Source organism: Phaseolus vulgaris, chromosome 8 (assembly GCF_000499845.2).
Source record: "Phaseolus vulgaris cultivar G19833 chromosome 8, P. vulgaris v2.0, whole genome shotgun sequence".
In the NCBI taxonomy this organism is placed as follows: Eukaryota; Viridiplantae; Streptophyta; class Magnoliopsida; order Fabales; family Fabaceae; genus Phaseolus; species Phaseolus vulgaris.
In genome coordinates, this window is record NC_023752.2 from 35,512,235 (window position 1) to 35,523,401 (window position 11,167).

The 11,167-nt window shown below is 32.8% G+C and overlaps 1 protein-coding gene across 1 annotated transcript; it reads left to right on the forward strand.

Annotated features, from left to right (window-relative positions):
* Positions 1 to 648: 648 nt before the first annotated feature.
* Positions 649 to 4,219, forward strand: LOC137826816 (kelch repeat-containing protein At3g27220-like). The gene is made up of 7 exons (XM_068632954.1): positions 649 to 1,041; positions 1,745 to 1,933; positions 2,022 to 2,251; positions 2,606 to 2,776; positions 2,988 to 3,093; positions 3,312 to 3,518; positions 3,816 to 4,219. Exons 1-7 carry the CDS (start codon positions 805 to 807, stop codon positions 3,981 to 3,983), a joined length of 1,308 nt encoding a protein of 435 aa, XP_068489055.1. The 5' UTR covers positions 649 to 804; the 3' UTR covers positions 3,984 to 4,219.
* The last annotated feature ends 6,948 nt before the right edge of the window (positions 4,220 to 11,167 follow it).

The following is an 11,167-nucleotide window of genomic DNA, read 5'->3' on the forward strand; positions in this document are numbered from 1 at the left end:
TCTTTAAAGAAATTATTTGGTTAAAAAGAACGATGAAAAAAATTCGGATATTAATATAAAAGTATAAAAAAAAATAAAGAACGATGAAAAAAAAACTAGCTATCCACTGGGTACAATTAAACTCTTAGTGTGTAGAATAGAATGCTTCTATATAATCAATTTTTTTTACTATATAACTTTAATACTATATACAATAAATAATATATTTATAAAAAAATCACAAAAGGCATGTTTGAGATACACAACGTGTGTTTTTCCTAATAATAATAATAATATATGTTGTATAATATTATAGATTATTTGAAGTCTTAAAATAAATGATATTTATGTTTTAAAATAAATATCTGAAATTAAAAAAGTAGCATGGTTTTAAACAATTAAAATGATTTATTTAAAAGGGAAGAAAGTCAATAATTTAAAATTAAAAAGCGGTAAAAAAATTAAAAAGCGTAGTAAAATTGAGTGATTTGATTTAAATAAAAATATATTTAAACCTTGAACTAAATATAAATTTTTTGAAGTTAAAAAATTAATGGTGATAAAAGTTAATGAATTAATTATGCACATAAAAATCTTAATTAGATGAAGAAAGAAAAAAGAATAGCAAAGTAAAAAAAAGAAGAGGAAGATTTGCGGTGGTATAGTAGTGTAGAGAGGTTAGATTGTTTTTTGATGAGAGAAACGAATAGGCAAAACCATTGGCGCCAACCAACCGCTGTTTGTTTCCTCTGCCATCCAAATTTCTCTTCTTTTCTTGCAAATAAATAAATAAATGTCTCTCTTTTCGTTCCATCAAAACACGCAATGGCTACGCCAACCAGGTTCCACCACCAACCCCTTAACCACCACCACTCCGCCTCCAAAGTCATCATCTTCTTCTGCCTCTCCGCCTTTCTCGGCGTCGCCCTCGTCGCCAACCTCTTCCGCGCCTCCCTTTCCTCTCACTATCTCTCCATCGCCACCAACTGGGTCGACACCAACGCTCCCGTCCTCCTCATCCCCAATGCCACCGCCACACCCGACACCAACAACAAAAACAACGTATGCCTCTTCTAAGCTTTTCTTTCCTCTTTCTGCAATCTGCCTTTCAGCTCAATCCAATCCCAAAATTACCCTTTTCTCTTCTATTTATACACACCATTTTTCTTATATTGCTGCTTCAGCTGAGATATTCTTTCGTCACTCATCAAGTCAACCTTCATTCAACATCTGCGGATTATCCAATGCTGACTTGTTCCAGAGTTGAGAGTTATCTCTTCCTTGGTCTCTCTATGGGCATGCTTCTCTCTCAGCACTTCAAGAAAATTAAAAAAATAAAACATAAAATTTTCTTTGCACACAAGTTAAGAAAATAATTTAGAATGCTTCTAATTAGGGTGGTATGATAACAATAGTTAAGATAGATTTCAATATATTTTGGCCAATAAGGGTGGTCAAGGATTGTTCCCTGTTTACATCGTCAAATTTGGAGTTAACTGAGATTTTTAACACATTTCTACACATTTCTTCACATTAAGGATTGGATTTTTTAAACGTCAAGTTTGGGCATAACTGAATCTCTTACGCACACTGTTTTAGCCTGATAACGGATTAAGAGATGCCCTTTACGTATATACACTATTTTGGCCATATTATATTAGATAACCAGACATTTGCGCTGTTATTTTGTCTGGATATGTAGTCAATGTAGGATTTTTGAACATCTAGGAATTGATTCATTTGTTTTGTATTTTGATTGTTGCAGGAAAAAGGTGGGAAGAGTGCAAAAAGGAGGGGTCCCGAGAGATTCCTTTCATCTACATTTGCGGATTTGCCTGCTCCCGAATGGCATTGGGAGCAGATGCCTTCGGCTCCAGTGCCTCGGCTAGATGGGTACTCTGTACAGATTAAGAATATGTTTTATGTGCTTGGAGGATATGCCAACCTTGACCATGTGAGTGTTTCTAGTTCTTTATTTATTTCCCAAGTAAACTAGTTCTTATTAATGAGCTTGGCGAGTGATTAATATGTTGTTTCTTTAGGTGCACTCCCATGTTGATGTGTTCGATTTCAGCATCAACAAGTGGGTTGATGAAATTAAAATGCCAAAGGAAATGGCTCATTCCCATTTGGGTGTGGCCACTGATGGGAGGTATATATACGTTGTCTCAGGACAACATGGCACCCAATGCCGAGGGCCTACTACAGTTTCCTTTTCGCTAGACACTGTAACAAAGAAATGGAAATCTTTGCCACCGTTACCGGAACCCAGGTACAACTTGGAACATATGCACTCCTTCTACTCATTTTGATGTTTGAAACTGTGAATTGCATGTTATTTTTTAAATGTGGAAATTATAGATAAATGCAATTGATGTGATTGCAATTGTGGTCATGATGCTGTTGTGGTGACCCCAAAACCATAATGTTATTGTGGCTGCAATTGTAGTAGCAAACGGGAATTTAGAACTTCAGGCCTTGTATCTAGCAATTGAAATTCCTGTTAAATTGCCCACTGTTCACTGTGATGATTGATCGAGTTTTACTTTTACTAGAGGCTGACACTTTGACAAGAACTATTTCATTGTGAAATGGATTATTTTAACACGAGACTTTCTTGTACCAGGTATGCTCCTGCAACTCAATTGTGGAAAGGAAGACTCCATGTCATGGGTGGTAGCAAAGAGAATCGCCATACACCTGGACTAGATCATTGGAGTTTGGCTGTGAAGGATGGAGAAGCCTTGGAACAACAATGGCGAGACGAAGTTCCCATTCCACGCGGTGGACCGCATAGGTTAGCAAATTGCTCAGATTCCAGTACTAGGCTTCAATTCATCTTCAATAGTTCACTATGATGTTTTCATTTAACTTTTTTTAAGTGTAGGAATACTGTGTTTCTAAAGCCTGATTAGCTTTTTGATGGAATACTTGGAAAGTGGTATCATATTCATTGTCTTCAAAAGGAATTTGATTGTTTTTCATCTAACTGTAGTTATTTGGTGCAGGGCCTGCATTGCAGTCGATGATCGACTTTTTGTTATTGGTGGACAGGAGGGTGATTTTATGGCCAAACCTGGTTCACCCATATTCAAATGTTCACGCAGGCACGAGGTATCATTTTCTCTGTCTGTCAACATCAAACATGATTTAAAGCGAAAATATTATAATTTGGTAGTTGTTTTTTGAAGATGAATGACATAGGAATTAGACGTTACCAGTATGCTTAAGTTGTCTTTTTCACAATCACATACCTATGCTGAGAAACGACATTTATTGGATAAATGGTCTTTTCAAGTGAACTCGTGTGACTTGAATTTGTTACATTTCAGGTGGTCTACGGAGATGTTTATATGCTGGATAAAGACATGAAATGGACTATTTTGCCAGCTATGCCAAAACCAAATTCACACATAGAATGTGCATGGGTTATTGTGAACAATTCAATTATCATCACTGGAGGTACCACAGAAAAGCACCCAGTAACAAAAAGGATGATGCTGGTTGGGGAGGTTTTCCAGTTTCATTTAGACTCTATGGTACACTTTTCAGTCTTTTACTCATGAGAAATAGAATGTGCAACTCTCTTTATCCATTAATACCTCCTAGTCTCTCACATTGCTTATTGGCCATTTGTAATTTTATGAATAGTGATAAAATGAATGGATCATTCAGGTAATTAACCAGTCAATTGTCCACAGACTCTTGATTTTTAGAAGCAACAATGAACTTCATAAAACCAGTCAATAAGAATTGGTCCCGTAGATTAAAATGAGTTCATTGAAGTGTCACTTTGTAACATGTGATTCACTATTGTTTCTGATAACTGATTGCAGAAATGGTCAGTGATTGGAAGGCTTCCTTACCGTATAAAAACAACATTAGCTGGTTTTTGGGATGGGTGGCTGTACTTCACGTCAGGACAGAGGGACAGAGGACCAGATAACCCACAGCCAAGAACGGTCGTTGGAGAAACGTGGAGAACGAAATTGCATTTGTCTTAGTTTTAGATAAGAAAGCAGCATGTTGTGAAAAGCTTTGTTTCTGCCTTGCTTTTTGTTTCTTTTTCTTTCCAATTTTCGGTTCACATTGCTGCAACAGCCTATTCAAAATTATTTATCTTTTCCTTTTTCAATTAATTCAATGCCCTGTTTGGGCAATACATGTGTAAAATTTGTCTACTATGTACAGAGTACAAATCTAAAGATTTTGGAAATTGCACTTATTCTTTTGTCTCTCACTCTTTTGGTTTACTACACAGTTGATTTACACATGCAAAACAACAAAACAGCAACAAATAGACTGTGTTCCGGATTATCCTTCTTGCATCTCCATACAAAACATAGAAAATATTTTTTTATCCTTCTGGTGTCACCTTCATATTTTGGATTATATAATTCAGAATGGTATTCCGGATTATATAATCTGGAAGTCTGGATTTGATAGTAGCTTCTAGATTATGTAAAATTCAGACACATATTTGAAAAAAACACATCTGGATTACATAATTTGGAAGTTATAAAAGATTTCTGGATTATGTAATCCGAAAGAAAGCTAATCATGCATATGAAAAAAGATTTCTGATTTATGTAAACCGGAAGCTAATTACGAATGTGAAAAATGACTTTTGAATTATGTAATTCAAAATATTACAAAATGACATTTTTGAAAATACGAAAATTTATGGAGGTGGAAGAAGCTATGGAATTGTAGGAAGAAATAGTCCAAACAAATGTTGTCGTAGCTTACTTCAGAGATATATGAAAGCCCATATACTTAGTACAGTATGGGTACCATTGGATACAACACATTTTATAAATTTATGATACCATTCGTCATGGATATGTTAAAAGAGTTTATAAAATGTTTTATATAGATTTAGAATATATGAAGAAACATTCGTAATTACCATGATCACAATTTTTGAAAGTTAAAGAATTTTTTTTTTCCTCTAATATAACCAATCTTGATTTACTATAAAAAGAATTAGGGTAGAATTCATAATAAGTATTGACTTTATTCAATAGTTTATAATTTAGATGCATCCCTAAATTTTTATATAATGTTGTCAGAAGCCTAATTAGGAAGTAACGAGTATGGTGTGATTTTGACTATATTAATTCATGTTTTTTTAAGTAAAAATTTATACTTATTTCTACCGCTATCTCTCTTGGATATAAAATTTATGTCTTATCTTTATTCTTTATGTAGTATGTATATATGTATTTATTTTGTATTGTTTTAAATATTAATTAAATAATTTGATTATGAATAATAAAAATATAATATTATCAAAGTTTTAATGTCAAAAGAATATACATATTTTTTTAATGTCAAATATCATTTTTTTTTCATAAATCTTAAAATAAACTAATAATTGCATAAATGTCAAGTAATTATAAAAAAAATAAAAGTTACACAAAATTTAAATTATGACAATTACAACTATAATATTTATTACTTCTACCCTTCATATGCATTGTTTGCTTCCACTGATGGAATGGTAGTGTGGATGGACGAGCGGGAGGATCTCGTGTTTGGATCAACATGTTTGAAGGGGAGCAGGTTGCATCCATTTTGCTTTCCTCTCTCATATGCAAAGTACCACTGATGTACAAGTAGGATATGAGTCTTTTACTTCAATACCCTTAACCTAATTGTGCATGGATGAGATGAGATTGGTATGTGACTGACACCACTGTGAGGAATCAATGCATGAGATATTGGTCTCTGAACATAGTGCACCACATTGTGAGGAATCTTTTGACTGCTTTTTGATTTTTTTTTCTTCAAAAGCTTCCACCCCGTGAACATGATTATGATTTCATTCATTTGAGTCTCGGTCTTGTGAGAGTTGTGCCATGAATTTTCCTTGATCTAGAAAGAGTAGAGGTCTTGTGAGAGTTGTTCCTTGTTGCAGAGAGAGTGAACCCTTAAAGTTCTTTGATGTGGTTGAGGAAGAGCCAAAGAAGACATACAAAAGAGGTAAAATCATTTTGCATGCAATGTTTTTCGGATTAAAATCGATTTTCTGTTAGTTCATTTTTTTTATCAGAATTGACTTTGGTTGAAGTATAAGGCAGGGAGAATCGATTCTCATCATTGTGTAAAACAAGGAAAAAACGATTTTTCTATCTTGGTGCCACAATTGAGAATCAATTTTGGCTTATGAACATATGTAAGCGAATAGATTCTCTTGGTTGTCATGTGCTGTGCTGGAATTGATTTTTGATTCATTTTAACTGAATGGAGAATTGATTCTCTTAGTTTGAATTGTTGTGCTTGAATCGATTTTGACTTCATTTACACAACAACGAGAATCGATTCTCTTGCTTCTTTGTTGTTTTGCAGTTTTTTTTTTTTAAGTTTGAAAAAATTGTAATCTTGTTTCAGGTTGCATCTTGACTTAGTTGGATCTTATCTACATTTATTGAGGTTATGTTCTTCTTGAATTTGAGTGGTTGAGTGTTGGTCTTCTTCTTCACTTGTCTTCACATATAAGTTCATCAATCTTTATTGTTTTTTTTTTTGTTTTTGTTTTCATGTTCACTTTTTTTTTATGAAAAAAAATGTGTTTATAAAATGTGAGTTAGTTTTGAATTGATGATTGTTTTTAGAGTTTACTTGTGCTATGTGATATTTTTTTTTAAATATACACAGTTTTAATTTCTATATATTAATGAATCATGTATTTCTTTCTTATTTAGGTTTTACAATTTTTTTTTGCTTGTTTTGTTCCTATTCACTGTTTTTATGAAAAAAAAAGTGTTTAAATGTGAGTAATTTGGTTTAACAATTCTGTTTACAATTTAATTGTGGTAGCTTCTGTCATAATTTTTTGGCTAAGTATATGCACTGTTTTAATTTCCATATGTTAGTGAATTATGTATTTATTTTGATTTAGGGTTTACAATTATTTGATTTTTGTGTTCCTCTACATTGTTTTTTATGAAAAAAAAATGTGTTTATATGTTTTCATTTATATTTTTAATTTTTTTATCCAGTACAATTTATATAACACATAACTCATCACATTAGCAAATTTATTGCCATATGTTTAATATTAAAAAATTATATGATGTTATAGTTGTATTTTAATATTAATTTATTGTTATTGTGTATTGTAATTAAGTTGACATCATTATGATTTGAAATAGATTTAGAATTAGTTATAAATTTTTGTTTGTTTATTATTATCATTATTAGTAGTATTAATCATGTATAACCCTAATGGTAAGCATTAAACTAAACCCTAACCCTAATACTAATAATAAATCCTATCCTGAACCAAAACACTATACCTAAACATAACCCTAACCATAACACTAAGACTATACATACCCTAAACATAACTTAACACTAACACATATATCTCTTACTCTTACTATACCCTTAACATTAACCCTACCATTAACTCTAATCCTAATCATAAACATGAACCCTAACCATAACCTTAACCTTAATCATAAACATTAACCCTAACCATAACCCCCATCCTTACCATAACCATATAGCCATACCCTAAACCTTAATCATAACCATAATCATAAACCCTAAACCATAACACTAACCTTAATGCTATTGCAGTAACTCCAACTCAAAGTGGTTAGAGTTATCTGTAGCATAAACTATTTGAAGCGTATCCATAAACTATTTTATGGTTGTGAATGAGAATGTCAAGATTACATGGATAATGAGAACAATTGTCCACCACTTTTTGACAACGACATGCAAGAATTTAAGGACACAATTACAATTTATAATGACACTTGCTCGTGCGAACATGAATCTAATTTCAAAAATACAAGAAGAATTGAAAATAAATATTGAACTTGCATCAGTGGTGATCCTTTGCACCATTTCTTTGGTTTGAATTTGATGCGTATGTTAAGTGATACAATGAACTCTATTACTAAGTTCAAACCACGAAAAGAGCATCATAGATAAGAATTGATGGAGTATTTGGTGCACACCGAATGTTTTCGTGACATTATTCGCATGGGACCAAAAGTATTCATTAAATTATGTGAACGGATTATGGAAACCAAACTTGTTAAGGATGCATATCGTTGAATAGTTGAAGAACAAGTTGCTAAATTTCTTCATATTATTGGACATACCGTCAATAATCAAAGTGTTACATTTTTTTTCCATTAGTTTGGAGAAACAGTTTCTCATCACTTTCACAACGTATTAAATGCAATTTTGATGTTGGAGGGACAATTCATAAAGCAAGCAGATGGTATTTATGTTCAACCCCAAATCTTACACAACAACCAATTTTTTTTCGTACTTTAAGGTTTGTTAAAAGTTGAAGAACAATTTGCTAAATTTCTTCATATTATTGGACATACAATCAATAATCGAAGTGTTACATTTTTTTTTCCATTAGTCTGGAGAAACAGTTTCTCGTCACTTTCACAACGTATTAAATGAAATTTTGATGTTGAAGGGACAATTCATAAAGCAAGTAAATGGTATTCATGTCCAACCCCAAATCTTACACAACAACTGTACTGGACCAGAGCGCTCAGAGCTCAGTGCTCGCTGGTCAAAGCTCAGCATTTGTCTTAAACAGGTCAGCTCGGCTATTGGGCAAAGTTGATGGGCCATGTGTTTGGGCTCGAGAGGTGTGTTTACTCTTTTCCTGTATACTTAATGTAACCCCTTGTGCGCAAGGTTCAGACGGTCAACAAAGGGTAGTAATGGACCTAGGGGTGCGCTTAGTGTGTATGGGTCTAAAACGAGCAAAAGGTTGTCTCCAAATCTAAGCCCATGTGTTAGGGCACAATGAGTAGGTTGCATGCATGATACGTAGAGATTCGCCGAGGGCGCCACGTGAAACAGATTGGACCCCTGATGTTGGTACATGAGTTGGTACCCTGATGGTTATTCTGTTAAGATTTGATGCACTCCAGTGAAGGAAAGGTTTTGTTCAGCTGCGACACTAAGAGAATGTGCCCTAAACAGAATATCTTCCTAATGCATAGGCTTTCAGTTGAGATAAGACTCTTGTGATAGAAAGCTATTACAAGAGGTAGGCTATAAAAGGGACTTGAGATCCCAGGTAAAGGTAGGTTGTTTCTAATGAAACTAGTTACTTCTTGTTTCTATAAGCCCATTACTGACTTGATCGTCAGAGTGCAATCAATAGGTAGGGTCCCCTCTATCTCAACGGAGCCGCGTTCCAACACTCAAAAGGGGAGAACAGATTCCACCAGAGATAGAAGGAGTCAGAGCTTGGGATTGGAGTCAACCGACAACCAGGTCAACCGGCCAGAACAACAACCAATTTTTTTTCGTACTTTAAGGTTTGTTTATTACAAATTTCCTTTACAATTATCATATTGTATATGTATTTCTTTAGACCTGAAATTTGGTTACCACTAGGATTGTTTATGGGCCATAGATGACACTCATGTACGTGTGAATGTCTCACATGCTGATGCATCTCGTTTTTGAAGAAGAAAAGATTGGTCAACTCAAAACATATTTGTAGCTTGTGATTTAGAAATGAAATTCACATATGTTCTAGCAGGGTGGAAAGGAACAACCTCACATTCGAGGATATGGAAGGAGACTTTCATATGAGATGATCCTTTGATTATTTCGGAAGCTAAGTTTAAGGTGTTTGAGCGTGCATAACAATATTTAGGTCATACTATAGAGAACTAATGCATGTTTCCTTGTAAATCTTTGTAGGAAAATACTAGTGATGCATGTTTTATGTTAAATCTACAAATATTAACACCTTATCATGTGTTAGATACTACAAAGGGTACTCTCAAATAGGATCACAAAATACAAGAGAATTGTTTATTAGTTGGTGATGATGTAATGTATTTTGTTAGGGAAATTAGTTCCCCAAATTTGAAGTATATGTCATCTCTCATCTTGCTTACAGTTTCAATATGGGAAACTAAAATTTCAAAGATTACAACAACTTGGAAATTTCCCTTTATAGACTAAAAAACCACTTTCTTGAGCTGCATCACCACCAATTGACTTTTTCTAGGCATATTCTTGCATTTGTTTGGTTTCTGTGGTTGTATATGAATACTTGTTTTAACGGTATTATATATTATCCCCAAAACTCATGCTTCCTCTCATACATCATCCATGATTTTATATTAACATATCTACCATCAATCACATTTATGGGTCAATAAAATACCCTAGATAACTAAAATATTGGAGAAATTTAGCAGAAAAGAAAAAAATAAAATAATTATAGGATGAGAAGTATGAAGAAGTCAAGGAAAGTATTTATTTTGTTAAGAATTTGTTTCTAGTTTGATATTTTTTCCATGGTGAAGGGTGCTTCCAGGCAGATAACAACTTCTAACTTGATTAAGGGTGCAATCTTTTAAGAATGTTCAAGCTTTAGTTCTATTACCAAAAATTAATATACTAATAGGTTCTTAAAAAAAAGAAAAGCATACATACTAACAAAAAAAGGAGGTCTCTTTCAAATATTACTTCAGATCTCATTTCTGCTGTGCAAGTATTAATATCTTGAACACCAAACAACAAGCCTATATATTATTTATATACAAGTAAATGATACAAATTAAAGTCTTATAAGTACTTGAGAAACTCTATAAATTATTGTCGTAATTATAATAATTAAGAATCAAAGGTTATTCTTGTAAAAAATAATGATTTTGAAAACATTAAGACTAGTAACAAGAAAATATAGTTTCCATCAATGTCATGAAATTAGTAAATTTGAGGGCTCTTTTTCTTAATATGAGGGTAGTTCTTACTTTTTAAATTATTCAAGTGAGTAAATTATTAAAAGAATACTTGTACAGGTAAGCCATGCTTTTGTAACATGACATTGTATAGAGAAGTTGTTTTTTTTTTTTCACAACATGGCATGTTAACATTTAAAAAAAAAAAAGAATCAATTTTATTTACTTATTGTTAAATTTGGATGCCTGATCGCAAATTTTAATTTTTTTTGGGTGAAGTCTTTCTTCTTAGCACAAATTTCTATTTTAAAGAAGATATTTTTTATTGAATCATTTCAGGAAGACAAACTAAGATTTTATCCACTACATGTTGAGGACTCAGTTCTTCACAAAGCAACCTTATACGTGTAACCACCTTTAAAAGATGGTCAGTGAACTCTGATAATTTCAATGTCCTTCATTATGAATGTTTCAAATTCTCTTCCCATATTTAA

What these genes read in the sequence shown, in the direction of transcription:
- LOC137826816 (XM_068632954.1), top strand. Translation starts at nt 805, where the DNA reads ATGGCTACGCCAACCAGGTTCCACCACCAACCCCTTAACCACCACCAC. An exon ending in GATATGCCAACCTTGACCAT is followed by an intron (nt 1,934 to 2,021) that starts GTGAGTGTTTCT and finishes TTGTTTCTTTAG; the next exon opens with GTGCACTCCCATGTTGATGT. An exon ending in CCACGCGGTGGACCGCATAG is followed by an intron (nt 2,777 to 2,987) that starts GTTAGCAAATTG and finishes TATTTGGTGCAG; the next exon opens with GGCCTGCATTGCAGTCGATG.